At 37.3% G+C, this 18015-nt stretch overlaps 1 protein-coding gene across 3 annotated transcripts in view; it reads left to right on the plus strand.

Annotated features, from left to right (window-relative positions):
• NAA25 (N-alpha-acetyltransferase 25, NatB auxiliary subunit) overlaps positions 1–18015 on the plus strand; it is a 73311-nt gene that overhangs the window by 12870 nt on the left and 42426 nt on the right. For all 3 annotated transcript variants that reach the window (XM_036076628.2, XM_036076629.2, XM_078060953.1), the window contains exons 2-10: positions 39–124; positions 1157–1295; positions 3986–4104; positions 8814–8888; positions 10026–10133; positions 10601–10679; positions 13972–14083; positions 14696–14785; positions 15945–16114. In XM_036076628.2, the coding sequence (XP_035932521.1) occupies positions 39–124; positions 1157–1295; positions 3986–4104; positions 8814–8888; positions 10026–10133; positions 10601–10679; positions 13972–14083; positions 14696–14785; positions 15945–16114 (978 nt within the window). The remainder of the gene's footprint in view (positions 1–38; positions 125–1156; positions 1296–3985; positions 4105–8813; positions 8889–10025; positions 10134–10600; positions 10680–13971; positions 14084–14695; positions 14786–15944; positions 16115–18015) is intronic.

The following is an 18015-nucleotide window of genomic DNA, read 5'->3' on the forward strand; positions in this document are numbered from 1 at the left end:
TGAAGGAATATAATAACTATCATAATTTGTTTTCATAGATTATCTTGATAATGGTAATAATAAAATGGCAATTCAGCAAGCAGATAAATTGTTGAAGAAACATAAGGATCTTCACTGTGCTAAGGTAAGTTCATTTGCTCTTGAGTTACTTATATTTGGTGGGTTATATATTATAATCTTAAAAGGGAAAAGATATTAAATCTGTTTAGTGATGGTTTTTTCAGGTTTTTTTTTTTCCCCAGGTTATGTTTTGTTTTGTTTTTTAAGCAGGCTCCATGCCCAGTGTGGAGCCCAATGCAGGGCTTGAACTCACAACCCTGAGATGAAGAATCACACACTCCACCAACTGAGCCAGCCAGGCGCCTGTCTAAGCTCTAAGCCATTTATTTTTCTTTTTTCTTTCTTTTTTTTTTTTTTTTTTAAAGATTTTATTTATTCATTCGAGACACAGGGATACAGAGAGAGAGAGCACGAGCAGGGGGAGAGGCAGAGGAAGAAGCAGGCTCCCCGCTGAGCCAGGAGCCCGACGTGGGGCTCGATCCCAGGACGCTGGGATCGTGACCCGAGCCGAAGGCAGATGCTTAACCATCTGAGCCACCCAGGCGCCCCTAAGCCATTTATTTTTCTGATTACTTAAATGCCATAAATAGTATTTAATTAAAAGCTAACGGTTTATTTCTTTGGATATTTTGGACATAACTTAGCTAATTTAATTATTTTATATTGATAGACTTCTTTTTTCTAAGCAACGTTGTGCCTTTTATTTATTTTTTTAAAGTAGGTTCCATGCCCAACATGAGGTTTGAACTCACAGCCTCGATATTGAGAGTTGTATGCTCTAGAGCTTGAGCCAGCCATGTGCCCCTGTTCTGCCTTCTTAATATGACTGAATAGGAAAGACTCTTGATGTGCTGCGATTTTTAGTAAAATATGGTTTACTTGCTTAGCAACCTAGGCATACCTTACAGCTTATCTTGTGTTTTCAAGTTGGCCTTCTTTGGCTCATTTTTTTTTTTTTAAGATTTTATTTATTTATTTGACAGAGTATAAGCAGGGGGAGCAGGAGAGGGAATAGCAGGCTCCCCTCTGAGCAGGGAGCTTTGGCTCATAGTTTCATTTCTGTCCTTTTAAAACTAATGTTTTTCCTATGTATCAGGTTTTAAAGGCAATTGGTTTACAGAGAACTGGAAAGCAAGAGGAAGCCTTCATGTTAGCACAGGAGGTGGCAGCCCTTGAACCGACAGATGACAACTCGCTACAGGCACTGACTATTCTTTACCGGGAGATGCACCGACGTATGTTTCTTTTCCATTGTTTTTAAACCTGAGCTGAAGTTTTTGTTTCTTCTTCTTCTTTTTTTTTAAAGATTTATTTATTTATTTTAGAGAGAGAGAAAGCATGCAAGGGGGCGGGGGGAAGGGCAGAGGGAGAGGGAGAGAGAGAATCTTAAGCAGGCTGCACACCCAGCATGGAGCCCAAGCTGGGGCTTGATCTCACGACTCTGAGATCATGACCTGAGCTGAAATTAAGAGTTGAATGCTTAATCAACTGAGCCACCCAAGCACCCCAAGGTTTTGTTTATTTCTGATTGAGTTCTCTATTTGTTCATTTTACTTATCACTCATGTTTTGAGTGGATGGCAATAGGCAAAATAATGCATTAACCATGATTTACAAAGACAGGCAGAAAGGATATTTTACGTGTATTAGTATCCTGAATTGGAATGGGTTGAGGTTGGTTTGTGACATTTTGATTTACTGAATGGAAGAGTTACCCTTTTTACTATTTGATATGGAAAATTTCAAACATAAAAAAAACCAGAACAGCATAATAAATCTCATTGAACTCATTATCCACCTTCAGCAGTCATTGTCTCATGGCAAATTTTACTGTATCCCAACCCCTGCCAGATTCTTTTTTTTTTTTTAAAGATTTTATTTATTTATTTAACAGAGAGAGACACAGCGAGAGAGGGAACACAAGCAGGGCGAGTGGGAGAGGGAGAAGCAGGCTTCCCGCGGAACAGGGAGCCCGATGCGGGGCTCGATCCCAGGACCCTGGGATCATGACCTGAGCTGAAGTCAGATGCTTAACGAAGTCAGATGCTTAACGATTGAGCCACCCAGGCGCCCCTGCCCATCCCCCGCCAGATTATTTCTAAGCATATTCTAGGTAGTCTACCATTTCACCTGTAAATAAAGTTTTTCATTGTTAATTTCTTAAATCTTTTATTATGGAATAATACGTATCTTCCATAATACATATTATAGAAGATACGTTTTATATAACACACTAGAATACTTGATGTGGAATAATGAACATTCATGAATCTACCAATCAACTTAAGAAAGAGCATTATCAATACTGACAGCTTCCTATGTGTTCCTTATCAATCTCACTTCCCCTTTTACATTCCAAGAGGTACTTGTTTCCTGAATATATTTTATTATCTTGCTTTTAAAAAAAATCTTTATCACATTTGTTTTTCTAAGTAATACTTTATTAATTTTGCTCAGTTTTGACCTACTTGAAAAATTTTGCCTTTGGGGCATCTGGATGGCTCAGTTAATAATCTGTCTTCAGCTCAGGTTATGATCCCAGAGTCCCAGGATAGAGCCCCACATTGGGCTCCCTGCTCAGCGTGGGGAGTCTGCTTCTCCCTCTGCCCCTCACCGCACTCGTGCTCTCGCTCTCTCTCTCTCTCAAATAAATGGGTAAAATCTTAAAAAAAAAAAAGTTTGCCCTCAAACCATCACGTTGTACACCTTAAGATATACAATTTTTATTTGTCAGTTATTCCTCAATAAAGCTGGAAAAATAAAATAAAAATTTTTGCCAACCTAGTGGACAGAAATGTTACTTTCCAGTTTTGTTTTTCATTTTTTTAGAAGATTTTATTTATTAGGGAGTGCGAGCAGGAGGGGGGAGGGGCAGAGGGAGAGGGAGAAGCAGACTCCCTGTTGAGCAGGGAGCCCAATGTGGGGCTCGATCCCAGGACCCTGGGATCATGTCCTGAGCTGAAGGCAGATGCTTAGCTGACTGAGCCACCCATGTTTTTCGTTTTTTAAAAGACAGAACTTAAGAGTTGGGTATTATATCTGATTATTTAGGGATTATGTTGATTTAGGGTTACGGATTCTCCCCCAGTGTTTTTTTAAAAATCATATATCTCACAAATACTGAATGTTTCTCTATGACAAGTATTGTATCCAAGTCAAAGATGAAAGGTGCTCTCTCTGCCCTTGTGTTACTCATAGTCTTTAAGGGGAAATTCAGGGGGACCTGGCTGGCTCAGTCAGTAGAGCATGCAACTCTTGATCTCAGGGTCGTGGATTCAAGCCCCATGTTGGATGTAGAGCTCAATTAAAAGAAAAAATAAGGGGAAATTCATCAATAGACTCTTTTCTACATTATGTGTTAATAAATGTTATAAGAGACTTATTTAAAAAATTTAAAGATTGTAGAAGGAAGCAGTGATCAAACTGGGTGGAGGTGCAGAGATGGTGTTTGGGAAGGATTACGTTTGAACTTGCACAGTTCCTTGCAGAGAGGATTACATTTGAGCTGGGTCTTGGTCTTGGATGATGTTCACTGAGCAGAAAAGAGAGGAAAGGAGAATCCAGGCAGAGGGAACATGCAGAGGTATGATATAGCACTGGGAGTCTAGTGGAGCTACAAATAGTTTGAGATGCTGGAACACTAAGTGCTGTGGGAAATAAGTAGGAAGGAGACAGAGAGGCTAGATCCTGGAGGGTCTTAATTATATATTGCAAATGTGTTGGGGAGGCCTGAGCTATTCCATGCTTCATCGAATAACACCCAACCAAGAGAAGAGTAATGATCAGATGAGGCAAAACAAATACTTTCTTCTTCCTTAGTGATAGGAGACATCTATTTCCTCCAAAGGGGGAAAAAAAATTAAATGCTGTTAAGATTTAAGGTATACTTCAATAATTAAGGAATGTCCTATTTCTCTTTATCCTAGCGGAGTTAGTTACAAAACTTTATGAGGCAGCTGTGAAGAAAGTTCCCAATAGTGAGGAGTATCACTCTCACCTCTTCATGGCTTATGCCAGAGTGGGCGAATATAAGAAAATGCAACAGGTAACTTGATTCCAAACCTCCTGGGCTGTGGGATTTGCTATTAGACGCAGTCTTTTTAAATTTGACTTAATTGTAGGAATGTGTTTGCATGTGTGTGTAGAGCCAAATCTATGTATTTGTGTGTGGAGATCAGGCAGATACTTTCTTGTGTGTTTTAAAGATGAACTATTATTCAAGTTCTTTAAGTGTTTTATTTGGGGAAATCTGATTGTTCTTTGGTGGCCTGGTGGTATGTTTTGTTTGGTTCTGGTAAGTTGGCTTCAAATTGTCCCACTGCATGAAATTGTTGTTATAGTTTCAGAAAATGGGCAGAAATCCCAGAACAAAAAATGAACAGACTATAGAAAGATTAACCTTAAAGTTTAGATCTAATTTGTAAATTTAACTCTTTGTAGCCTGAGGAGATTTTTAAATCCACCTGGGAAAACTCCCCACTGTTTGGATACTTGTCTTTTTCGTAGAGGCAGCTTATTTGCCAGTTAGCACATTTTAGGTGTTCCATATATTTAGATGTATGTGAAGGAGCCTCATTTGGACTAGTGGGTGGGTAAAGTCAACATCCCAGAGAAATGAAACTGTTAAGCCCATAAAGGGTTATGATGTGAAACTAGCATTTTTTCAGAAATGGCTTTGTTTGTGGGTATAATTTCTTCTGAAAGCAAAGCTTTCTTACTTGGGTTTTTATTTTGTCTTATTCTTTACTTGAAATACCAGACTATAACAATAGATAAATTAGGGAGGGTGGAAGGTACTATATTAATATAAATCCTTTCTCCTTAAAATTAATCTTTGTATTTGCTTATGCAAGTTTTTAAATTGGAAGAATTTTTTTCCCTGAATATAATTCTTTGAAGAAGTTTTATTTACTGATGGAGTATATTCTCAGGAAAAATAATCAGATTATAATTTTTCTTTTCTTTTTTTTTTTTTTAAAGATTTTATTTATTTATTTGACAGAGAGAGACACAGCGAGAAAGGGAACACAAGCAGGGGGAGTGGGAGAGGGAGAAGCAGGCTTCCTGTGGAACAGGGAGCCCGACGCAGGGCTCGATCCCAGGACCCTGGGATCATGACCTGAGCCAAAGGCAGACGCTTAATGACTAAGCCACCCAGGCACCCCTATAATTTTTCTTTTAATGTAAAATGGGTATATATTTTTAAATTGGCAATGCTAACATGTATATATGTAAATCTTTAATATCATTTTTACTTCTAGGAATATGTTTTAAGGAAAGTATGTTAAATGTCCGTTAATACAGATCAGTTAAAGGAATTATGATTCATCCATATGGTAGAATAAAATGCAACACCCCACCTCCCCTTAAATGGTACTGTGTCTTTGTCTTTTTCTACCAGTCCGTAAAGGATATATCTCTAAGGGAATGTACCAAAATGTTACCAGGATATAGGCCTATGGATACTTTTCTTTCTCTTAATTTCTTTTTTTTTTTTAAGACATGTGTTAATTTTATGATCCCACAAAACATATTTTTGAACTATGTCTATTATATATACATGCAATAAAATAACAAAAAGGACAAGTTAATGCAATGACAATATCAGGGTAAATTTTGAAAAAGGGAAAAAATAATCTGCCACTTGAACAGATTTTTTTTTTTTTTTTTTACTGTTGAACTTTACATGTTGGCAGAGATATACATATACCTTTGCATCTTGCTCTTGGGAGCCACTGCTTTGATGTGGCTTAATAGTCATTGATCCTAAATATGTTGTAGCTATAGCTTGGTTTTTTTTTTTTTTTTTTGTATGTTTGTTTTTAAGATTTTATTTATTTGAGAGAGAGAGTGAGCAAGAGAAATGGAGCAGGAGAGGGGCAGAGGGAGAGGGAGAAGCAGACTCCCCGCTGAGCAGGGAGCCCAAGGACAACATGGGGCTTGATCCGGCAGTCGGGGATCATGACCTGAGCTGAAGGCAGACGCTTAACCAGCCGAGTCACCCAGGCACCCTGCGATAGCTTGTTTTTACATTATTCCATTCTAGTATATTGGAAGAATAGAGCGTTCTGGTGTTAAATGTTTCAGAATGAAATGTCTAATTTTTATTTTACCTTTTTTGCTGCTTAAGATCGTTACAATTTCTTAGTTTATATGTATGTTTATTTTGAAAGTGGTATGTCAGTGTGGGGTAATAGGTAGTTTACAAATTAAATGTCATGTTTCATGAGGGTGAGCATTTTTGTTCCCTCTTGAATCCTCAGTGCCTAGAATAGCATCTGCACAATAAATTTTTGTTAAATAAATGAATGATTTGCATTAACTGGTGGAGGTAAAAGGGAGGGAAGCCAGGGAATCAGAAAATTTAAGGACTTCTGCTGTCTCAAATGACATTCCTGGCAGGTAATATTTAAAATCATCTTGAATGAAGATTTGCTAGGGGTTCAAAGGTAATTGGACTTTTCTTTTTCTGTAAATGATATTTCCTTTTGTTCGTTTGTTTGTTCATTTGTTTTTTGACGTTCCTGTATTCTGAGTCACCAGTTCACAGCCATGTTTTTTAAACTTGTCTGTCTTCAAAAGTTTTCTGTATCAGCAGAGTATCAGTGTCTGCAACATAGTATAGGGTGCAGGCATGAAATTTTTGTCTTATCTTTTGTATTAAAAATTCATACTAATTTTATATTTTACTCCTTTTTATTTCTGTATGTCATTATAAAAATGTTTTCTTTCTCCAAATGATCAAGTAAAATTGGTTTTCTAACACTTTTCATTCCATTCCTCCAGAGTTTGGTGTTAGAAGCAGGGACCTTAAGCCATCTTAGACTCTACTTTTTTTTTTTAATTTTGTTTATTTGAGAGAGAGAGAGAGAGGGAGAGCAGGAGAGAGAGCGAGCAGGGGGAGGGGCAGAGGCAGAAGGAGAAGCAGACTCCCCGCTGAGCAGGGAGCCTTACTCAGGGCTCAATCCCAGGACCTTGAGATCATGACCTGAGCCAAAGGCAGATGCTTAACCGTCGGAGCCCCCCAGGCACCCCTTAGACTCTCCTTCTTATCCTGTATGTCCATTTTGTCTTTAAATCATCTTCACTCTTTTTCTACAGTGTCTTTGAGGTCTCTTTTTCTATTTGATCTACCTCATCCTGGTTTAGTTCCTCATTGCCTCATCTCTTCTATTTTTTTCCTTCACAGTACAGCTAAAATACTCTCCCTGGAAGAGTATAGATGTATACATATCACTCCCTTACTCTGTATAACAGACTCCTTTTTGAGTGCTTTACAACCAGGGTATCTCAGTTACCTTTCAGCCCTTTTCCCCTACCAGTCCTCTTAATCCTTATTTATAGCCAAACGTCCTATTTGTTCTTGTCAACAGATGTCTCTTCTTTCTTTAATATTTTGTTCAGATTCAGATTTTGCTTCTACCTAGAATTGACTCACCCCAAATGTTTTTCTTTGTGTGTACGTATCCTTAACCCCATCTTTGCCTGTAGACATTCTGTTAACCTTCAAGGTTCATCTGAAAGACTGCTACTTTGAAGAAGGCTTTATTGATTAAGTTACCTTCCCTACTCTCCCTTAAAGAAAGAAAAAGAAAGGAATGAACAAACTTATGACCATGCCTTTTTTGAAAACAAAAAGGCATCGTGTTTTTGTATAGGATGTTTATTTTTTTTTCCAAGTATTATTTTAGTCATTTGAATATTTGTCTTATCTCTTTCCCTAGCTTTTAAGTGTGTTTGGGACCGGGACTCAATCTTTGTATCATGGGCAGAATAGACATTTCCTTCCACTAAATAGGGGCTCCATATAATTTTTCAAGTGGATTGAAGATAAGCAAAAGATTAAAAAACATAAAATAGTAACTGTGACAATTAGCTGACTGAGTTCTTAGCATTGATTACTAGTTGGCTAATTATGGGCAGATTCTCAGTTATGCATGAATAGATCTACTTTGTTCCTTCTTGCCATGTCCCTGCTTTTAAGTATTTCATATTATACATTTCACAAAGAAAGGGTTCAGTTCTAGTTAATGGTATCTTGAAAGAACCTGATTATTTTCCTAACCTAAGAATTATTATTTTTTTAATAATGTCAGAGTAAACTTTTCTGATTTTAAGTTTAAATATACTGTCTGGGGGCGCCTGGGTGGCTCAGTCATTAAGTGTCTGCCTTCGGCTCAGGTCATGATCCCAGGGTTCTGGGATTGAGCCCCACATTGGGCTCCCTGCTGAGCAGCAGGGAGCACCTCAATATTGTCAATTGAGCTTCTCCCTCTCCCACTCCCCCTGCTTGTGTTCCCTCTCTTGCTGTTCCTCTCTCTGTCAAATAAATAAAATCTTTAAAAATAAATAAATAAATACACTGTCTGCATTTTTTTGTTTGTTTTACAATAACTAGTTAGTGCAGTATTTTTAGGTAAGTTTGTTGGTATACATTCATAAGCCAAATTTTATGTTTGTTGGTAGTCTATCAGAACCATATTGGATTGCTGTATTTTCCAAAAATACCGGCCTTTAATTTGAAGAAATCTGGTTCAAAAGGTGAAATATTCCTGATGTAAAAATTCACCTTTGTGATTACCTATATTGCTGTCCACTAGAGAATATCCATCAAGTCACTAGGCACTTACAGTAACTGGGACGTGTAGACATGTTGCTATTCTCCTAGGAAACTTCTTGCCACATATCTAGATCATTAATTGCCATCTGTATGATGTTTTCCAAATTAAGTATTTATGGCTCTCTGTCTTTCAGGCTGGCATGGCTCTATATAAGATTGTCCCCAAAAACCCTTACTACTTTTGGTCTGTGATGAGCTTAATTATGCAAGTGAGTATGGCATTCAGAATGGGATTGAGATTTATTTTTATTTTTGTATATAGTTACTGTCCTTAACTTGTCTTCTGAACACCTTGGGTAATGTGTCACAGCGTGTGTCAAACAGGGACTTTACATAATGTCAGTTTGACTTTTTGAGTTGGGGAGTTTTGGTATTTATTCCTTATGAGTTGGTATATCAGTTTATTTGTATGTAGCACAGACTGTATTTCCCTTGAATCTTAAATCCATTAAGGGGTTATTTGATCAAGTATGAGCCTCGTTTGATATTTTGACTTGAGGTTTGTCTTTAAAACAGTGTTGTTTGTTAGTGATCATGTTATTGAACTGGATGGCCTTGTTTTATCAATTCTGTTTTTTGAACCTCAGTTTGCTCTTTTGCAGAATGGAGATGCTTATCTCCCAGAGCCACTGTAAGGACCAAAAGGAGATAGTGTGTAAGAGAAGATGGGGAGGAAAGAGTTAAAATGTAGCAGTTAAGTCAGAGAGGCTCTGGGTTCAGACAGGTCTGCATTCATATACTGGTTTCAGCACATGTCTTAGAGAACTGTTGGGGAATCTCTTAGTTTATCTATGAAATAAGCATAATAGCTACCTTGAGCTACTGAGCTCTGAGCAGAATCTCAGGCAATGTTAAAATTATTAATAAGCATTGATTTTAATTGTCAATCTAAGATAATCCTAATTATCGAAACTAGTTAATACTAGGCTGTATAAATGGAAGGTATTGGTGTTTTCCCTCTAATATGTGAACATCTCAAAAAGACGTCTGAAAGGCTTTACTCTTCAAACACCTGATGATACTTTTTACATATAATAAACAGTATAGGCATATCCCCTCTTAACATAGTTCTAGAAAAATGTATGAATAACCTATTTAAAAGTTAGGCCACATTGTGCAAATCCAGTTTGTCAAAAATGTATAGGATAATGCATCTTTAATAAATCTCTTCTAAAGCAAACCACTCTGTAATGTATCGTCATGGCAAGTTCAAATTAGGTCTGATATTAGACATAGTGGACTGATAATTATGTGCTGGAGTCACAGTAATGGTCTGCCTGGTAATAATATAAATAGTGCAAGCAGGGGAGAAATTAGAGTGAAATATTTATTTTTTTCTCCTATAGTCTATATCAGCACAGGATGAAAACCTCTCAAAAACGATGTTTCTGCCCCTCGCTGAAAGAATGGTAGAAAAAATGGTGAAAGAGGACAAGATAGAAGCCGAGGCTGAAGTGAGTAATGGAAGTCCTACAAAAGCCGTACTTTTGTATTTGCATGAGTTTGATATTGCTACAATATTATGCTATGGTATTACAAACTGCTCTCTTATTCCAGTTAGAGAGCTGGGTCCTCACTCTTGTGTAAATATGAAGCTTTGGAAGTACCCAGCTTAAGTATAATGAACATTCTTACTGCTGATTTCATCTCATTTGAAGATAGTGTTCTTTTCTATTAGATACTTTTTAAATTAAATTAAATTAAAATAAAATTTTCTTAAGTAGGCTCCACACCCAGCATGGGGCCCAACTTGGGCTTGAATTCATGACCCTGATACCAAGACCTGAGCCGATATCAGGAGTCGGACACTTAACTGACTGAGCCACCTACATGCCCCTTGATAACTTTTTAAAAACATGCAAATGACTATTCTTATTGAAAAGTTTCGATTGTTGCATTTCTTACTTGTTTTTTCTGTAAGGTTGAACTTTATTATATGATCTTGGAACGTTTGGGAAAGTACCAGGAAGCCTTGGATGTTATCAGAGGAAAATTAGGAGGTAATTTTTAAAGTTTTCTTAAAGTTTTTTTTTTCTTCTATTTAAACACGAAAAAAATATTTTTAAAGATTTTATTTATTTATTTGAGAGAGAAAGAGTGAGCAAGTGAGTGAGAGAGCGAGAACAAGTTGGGGGGGCCAGGGGAGAGGCAGAGGGAGAAGCAGACGCCCTGCTGAGCAGGGAGCCTGATGCAGGGCTCGATCCCAGGACCCTGAGATCATGACCTGAAGACAGACGCTTAACTGACTGAGCCATCCAGGCGCCCCAAACATGAAAAATATTTATTGTGAAAATTTCTTCCTTATACAGAAACATAAAGATATAAAGACATAAAAAAAATCACTTGTGATCATCTTATGTTCTTCCAGACTTTCCTGTATGTTATACATTTACTTTTAAAAAATATTTTATTTCATTTTATTTTTTAAAGATTTTATTTATTTGTCAGAGAGAGAGAGAGAGAGAGGAAGAGAGCACAAGCAAGGGCACAGCAGGCAGAGGGAGAAGCAGGATCCCTGCTGAGCAAGGAGCTCGATGTGGGACTCGATCCTAGGACCCTGGGATCATGACCTGAGCCAAAGGCAGATGCTTAACTGACTGAGCCAACCCAGGTGTCCCTAAAAAATATTTTAAAAATGAAAATAATTCATGGATTCAGAAAATTCAAGATGTGTGAAAGAAAGATTATACCCCAGATCTCCAACCCTTTGTCCTCTAGGTTCTTTGCCATTTACTTGTTCTGTGTATCCTTCTAAAGATGTACTTTCCCCTCCTTCTTCTTCCCCCCAGTGTTTTCTTTCTTTCTTTTTTTTTTTTAAGATTTTACTTATTTGTTTGTCAGAGAAAGAGAGAGAGAGCGCGTACCAGAGAGCACGAGCAGGGAGGAGAGTGAGAAGCAGGCTCCCCTCAGCCAGGAGCCCGATGAGGGACTCTATCCCAGGACCCTGGGATCATGACCTGAGCCGAAGGCAGACGCTTAACGACTGAGCCACCCAGGAGCCCCTCAAGCTTTTTTTTTTTTTTTTAAGATTTTATTTATTTACTTATTAGAGAGAGAGCTCACGAGAGAGTGAGTGTGAGCTGGGGGAGGAGCAGAGGGAGGGAGACAAGGAGACTCCACACTGAGGGTGGAACCAGTGCAGGGATTAATCACATGACCCTGAGATCGAGACCTGAACTGAAACCAAGTTGTACGCTTAACTAACTGAGCAGCCCAGATACACCAAGCCTTTTTTTCTTTTTTTTTTTTTTTTTTAAGTAAGCTCTACACCCAACATGGGGCTCAAATGCAAAACCCTGAGATCAAGAGTCACATGCTCTACTGACTGAGCCAGCCAGGAGCCCCTATTTCAATCTTTTTAATGTTTTTCAATCTGATAGATAAAACATATCTTACAGTTTTTATTTAATTTTGAGGGAGGATAATTTTTTTTATTTGTTTAAAAACCATTGATACTTTCTTTGAGCTGCTTTTCCTTATCCTTTGCCTATTTCTAAAAATGTGGATAATCTTCTTAATGATTTGCAAGAGCACTTTAATGTTAAAGATGTTAGCTCTTTTCCATTATAGTGAAAATACTTCTTCCCTTTTTGTTGAAAACTTATTTGTAGGAACTTCATAGATTGATCTAACCATTCCCCTTTGAAGATGTTTCTGACAAAGATTTAGGTTCCTAAACATTTATCCATTTTTGATGATTTCTGTGGGAGAAAGTCCTGGAAATCCAGTGTTGTTTTGACAAACTTGGTTTTTAATTGTGCCTTTATAGTCGTTGGGGGAATCTAACTGTAGATGAATAGCCTCAGATCTCTCATTAGGAACAGTCATTAAAAAATTTTATTTCAGGGATGCCTGGGTGGCTCAGTCGGTTAAGCATCTGCTTTTGGCTCAGGTCATGATCCCAAGGTCCTGGGATCAAGTCCCTCATCGGGCTCCTTGCTTAGCAGGGAGCCTACTTCTCCCTCTGCCTGCCACTCCTCCTGCTTGTGCTCTCTCTCTCTGTCAAATAAAATCTTTTTTTTTTTTTTTTTAAAGATTTTATTTATTTGACACAGAGAGAGAGACAGCTAGAGAGGGAATACAAGCAGGGGGAGCAGGAGAGGGAGAAGCAGGCTCCTGGCTGAGCAGGGGGCCCAATGCGGGGCTCGATCCCAGGACCCTGGGACCTGAAATAAATCGTGACCTGAGCCGAAGGCAGACGCTTAACCGCTGAGCCACCCAGGTGCCCCTGTCAAATAAAATCTTAAAAAAAAAAAATAAAAAAATAAAAACTTTATTTCATACAGGTGTGTATATCCTTTACTTGACCGTATATGGTTATAAAACTAACACTGATAGTTAACTAATTATATAAAATGTAGGAGTTTTTGGTGTTGTTATTATTGTTTCTTTTTTTTAAGATTTATTTGAGAGTGAGAGAGAGAGTGAGCATGTGGCGGGGGGAGGGTGGTGGCCAGAGGGAGAGGGAGAAGCAGACTCCCCGCTGAGCAGGGAGCCTGATGCAGGCTGATCCCAGGACCCTGAGATCATGACCTGAGCCAAAGTCGGATGCTTAACTGACTGAGCCACTCAGGTACCCCCCGCTTTAAGATTTTATTTATTTATTTGAGAGAGAGATTATTATTGTTTAATGTTATTTATTCTTCAATTTCAGCCTCCTTGCATATGGGTATAAGTCAGCCTTTCTGTTTTTACCCAGCTGGATTGTAGTTTAGGATAGTTAAAATGAAGATTATCTGTAGGAAATTCATAATGTAATTGTTGGTATCCGTAATCTGCTAAGCTGTTCTGAAAGGTTGGGGCAAATCTAATTTGTTCAGAAATAGTAGTCATAGTTTTTCTGTTCCCAGCTGTTGGGAAAGTGTTTCATTCATCTCTGTTCATTTTTGTATTCCTCCTAACATCTCACCTTGCTCATCCCATTCCAGTCCAAGCTCATTCAATGTTTTGGAACTGTTTGTATAGATGGGAAGTCTGTCTATGGACCAAATATACTAGTTCCTAGATGCTTTTGGGGTTTTATAAGTGTACCCCATGTTTTAGATCCTCAACTCAATACATTCTGGATCTTTATAGAAAAAAATGATTATAAAAGTTTAGTATCAGAAATTTACTTTTTTCTTCTCAGGAAAATAATCTTTATTAAGATAATAGTTTGTATCTGGTAGTGGTCCCATTTTCTAAGAGAGGGAATTAGAAAATGTGACATTTTCCTTCTTGTGTTTGGACTTTATTCTGGTTTCTGAGCAGAAATGAAACCAGCTTACCAATTTTTATAACTTTTAATTGTAGAGAAGTTGACAAGTGAGATTCAAAGTCGGGAAAATAAATGCATGGCTATGTATAAGAAGCTGAGCAGGTGGCCAGAGTGCAATGCCCTTTCCAGGCGCCTCTTATTGAAAAAGTGAGTAGATGCTTCTTTTTGGACCATGAGACTAGAGTGGGACTCTCAGGTGTCACTACTGAATTTTTTTTTTTTTAATCTGTTGTCTTTTATATTGCCTGGGCATAAATCTTTTAGTAGTGTGTCCTACGTATTTTTTAAAAGTTTTTGATGAACTTTTATCTTTTGGTAAAGAGGTATAATGGAACTTACGCCACAAGGGTGCTGAGTGTTACATCTTTAGAATGAATGCTAAAAATCATTGATTTGTTAAATTCAGTATTGGTCTAAAAGAAACATGTCCCTCCCCCTTCCCCCCCCCCCATTTTGGGGAAGTGCTAATGTGGGAATTTTCTGTTAAGAATATTAGTTTTCTGGACCTGGTTATTTCATTGAAGGAAATAATTGTTTCTTAAAAGTTTTTTACTTTTTTTTTTCTTAAACTTTTTTTGCTTTGAAAATGCCTTTGGAGTTGCCCTTTTAGGGCAGCAGAGGAAACTCAGAGGGAGGGGTGGGCTTCTCCTAGTAAAGACTAAAATGTAACCTAGAAAATAAGTTGAGTATCGTGGTTCCTAGAGCAGACTTGTCACAACTTGGGTTTAATCCTTTGTGTACCATTCCATCTGATTTTAGCTCAGATGACTGGCAGTTCTATCTGACTTACTTCGATTCTGTCTTTCGACTGATTGAAGACGCCTGGACTCCTCCTGCTGAAGGTGAACAGTAAGTTGACTCCTTTCCTGAATTACAGTGGCACTTTTTAGCATGGTGTATCAAAAGGATTTCATTGGAAGCCTAATAGAATTCTTTTTTGGTCTCAATAGTGTATCCCTTTCAAAGTAAGATTTTTCATTTTTTTAAAATTATAAAATAAATATGTGTTCATTGTAAAAAATCTTAAACTAGTGCAGAAATGTATGGTGTGAAAGTGTTAGTTCCTAGTTATCTTACCATCCCAGAAATAACATTTTTTTCCTTTTTCCACTTTTATTGAGGTATAATTGACTCAGAGATAATTCTTCTTTTTTTTTTTTAAGTAATCTCTACGCCCATGATCCTTGAACCCATGATCGAGTCGCATGCCCTGCCAACTGAGCCAGCCAGGTGCCCCGAGAGATAACTCTTGATGGCAGTTTAGAGTCTTGTCTTCCAGATTTATTTCTGTCGATATACTAACATAATTATTCTCATTATTTAACATAAAAATGCAGTCATATTAGACATAATGGTTTGCAACTTAGTATTTTCTCCCTTAAAATGTATCTTGAGCATCTTCCATATACGATACATATAGATTCGTTTCATTCTTTTTAGTGACTTAAGAGAACTCCTCTTTAGAAATGTACGGTAATTCATTTAACCTATCCCCCATTGATGGACTGATGGACACTTGGATTGTTGCTGGTTTCCTTTTTTTTTTTCTTTCTTTGCTATTCTAGACAAAAACACAAACATAAATGGGATCTTTTTAAAAAGGAAGCACGATTTAAGATGGTGATGAGCTGATGCTTACATTGTAATATTAACTGAGTCATCTTATTTTTCTCAGTCTTCATTCTTTAAGCAGTAAAGTAAAATTTACTTAGATTTTTTAATTAGGCAATATTTTATGTATATAAAGTTATCCTTTTTTTTTTTTTTTTTTAAGAAAGCGGTAGAGGTAATAGGTCATGGTGCAGTAATCAGATGCCAAAATCGGGAGTAATCCTTTGCCATGTTGTCAGAATGTGCTCATAGTTCTTTTACTCCCATATTATTTTATAATTATCAGAGTGCTTTTTATTTTTTAATTTGTTTCTTTAAGTCAGTTTGGCTTCACTTTTAAGTTTTAGGATGGACAAGAGAGATACAAAATACCTTTCTCCATGTGTTTTATACCTAGCTCTTTAGAAGGAGAAGTGCATTATTCTGCAGAAGAAGCTGTGAAGTTTATAGAAGATCGGATAACAGAAGAATCTAAAAGTTCCCGCCATCTCCGAGGACCACATCTTGCTAAACTGGAACTGATTAGACGTTTAAGACGTCAAGGTTTTAATGATGAGTACAAACTGGGTAAGAACCCTTAATATTATTTGGGAACCTTGGAGAAGATACAGGAATGACCTCCATACCCAAGTGCAGTATTCATTCTCTGAGGTCTACGATGAAGTCATGTTTGGGAAGCAAACGTCTTCATAACCTGAAAATATTTACTCATAATGGATTACTGATACCATTAGCCCTCAATCATATCTTCAACTCAACATTAGCATCTCTTCCTGTTCCACCAGAGTCTTCATCAGGCATTCTTTTTTGACCCAACATTAATGTCAAAATCAATTTCAAAGTGAAATAGCCAGTTTCATGAAAGTTTTAAGATTTCATGAAGTGGATGAAAAGTTTCTTGAAAGTCTGCTTCAAGCACTCACAAAACCATTGATGAAAGAACATCTGGCAGAGTTAGAACAATTAACAGTTAAGAGAAAATTTATAAGGACAATGACAAGATAGAAGAAAAACATGATTTGGGTACTAATGCATGAAGAGAGGCTTTCGGGAAAGTTGATGAAGCCCTTTGATGTTTTTTAAAAATGTTTCTTTTTGAGCTTACTTCATAAGAAATGAAGGATGTCATATTGTGCTAGTTTACAATTTTGTTGGAAAAATGGCACCCTTCCCCCTCAGAAAGCAGTAATTCTTTGCTCATACTAAGAATTAGCTTATAGTTTAGTTATACCCTAAATTTTGTTAAGTTTAAGGTAATAAACTTAATTTTTTAGTTGCATTTTTTTAAGATAAAGCTCCAAAGAAACCTTTTTTCCCCATACTTACCATTATGGAAGTTTGGTTCTCGTTAAAAGTTGATCAGAAGGGTCTTGTTCAGGCACCAGTTGTCCTGAGATGATGAGCACTTCCAGTTTCTAAAACCTATCTTAGATTATCTCTGTTCATTTTAATCATCTAACTAATGCTCTTTGCAGCTTATTCTGAAATTAACTGTGGGCTTCTCTCATTCCCTTTGTAGAGTTTTCACAACCAGTTTTTGAATTCCATGTTGACTTTTTTAGGTCTACTTCAGAAACCTTAGTCTCTGTTAGTTCCAGAATTGCAAATGAAAATTTTCGTTTGAGCTTCAGCAAGATGTTAAGATAGATCCCAAAGAATTGCTTCTTTCCAAAGCTGGAACTAAAAGTATTTGGATCTGTGTTGGCACTTGCTATGTCCATCTCCTGTCTTTCTCTTCCTTCTTACCAGCCTGCGTAATAGAAATTTGTGAGTTTGGTTAGTCTCCACAATTTTTTTTTAAAGTAAACTCTACCAGCAACATGGGGCGCCAACTCACAATCCCAAGATCAAGAGTCACATGCTCTACCAACTGAGCCAGTCAGGTGCCCCTCCACAAATTTTTTTTTTTTTAAATTTTATTTATTTGAGAGAGCGTGCGAGCAGGGGGAGGGACAGAAGGAGAGGGAGAGCAGACTTCCCGCTGAGCAGGGAGCCCAACGCAGGGCTCAATCCCAGGACCTTGGGATCATGACTTGAACCTAAGGCAGATGCTTAACCCACTGAAGCCACCCAGGCGCCCCCACAAAATTTTTTTTACCCGGAGCAGTAAGTGATTCTTTATTATTTTAGTTTTTGTTTTTAAAATTGTTTTGTTTTTAATTTTGTTTTTAATTTGAGGAAAAACAAAAGGCACTGGTAGCTTCTGCAGATCCAGGTTTGAATTTTCCATAGTGAGTGATCTTGTTGGGAGTTACTGGCTTGTGACTCTTCCCATTTATTTTCTCTTCTGTTGGTGTGCCTGTTAAACATTCCGTTTAATTTAGTTAACATTTAATACTTGTTAAGTAGTTCAAGAACTGTGGAAAGAAGCATGTTTGTTTAATGTTTGTATATAAACTTCAGTCTTTATTTAAACTTTAATGAAAACTTTTTAGCTATTTAAACTTTAATTAATGAAAAGCGTCACA

Source organism: Halichoerus grypus, chromosome 13 (assembly GCF_964656455.1).
Source record: "Halichoerus grypus chromosome 13, mHalGry1.hap1.1, whole genome shotgun sequence".
Classification (NCBI taxonomy): Eukaryota; Metazoa; Chordata; class Mammalia; order Carnivora; family Phocidae; genus Halichoerus; species Halichoerus grypus.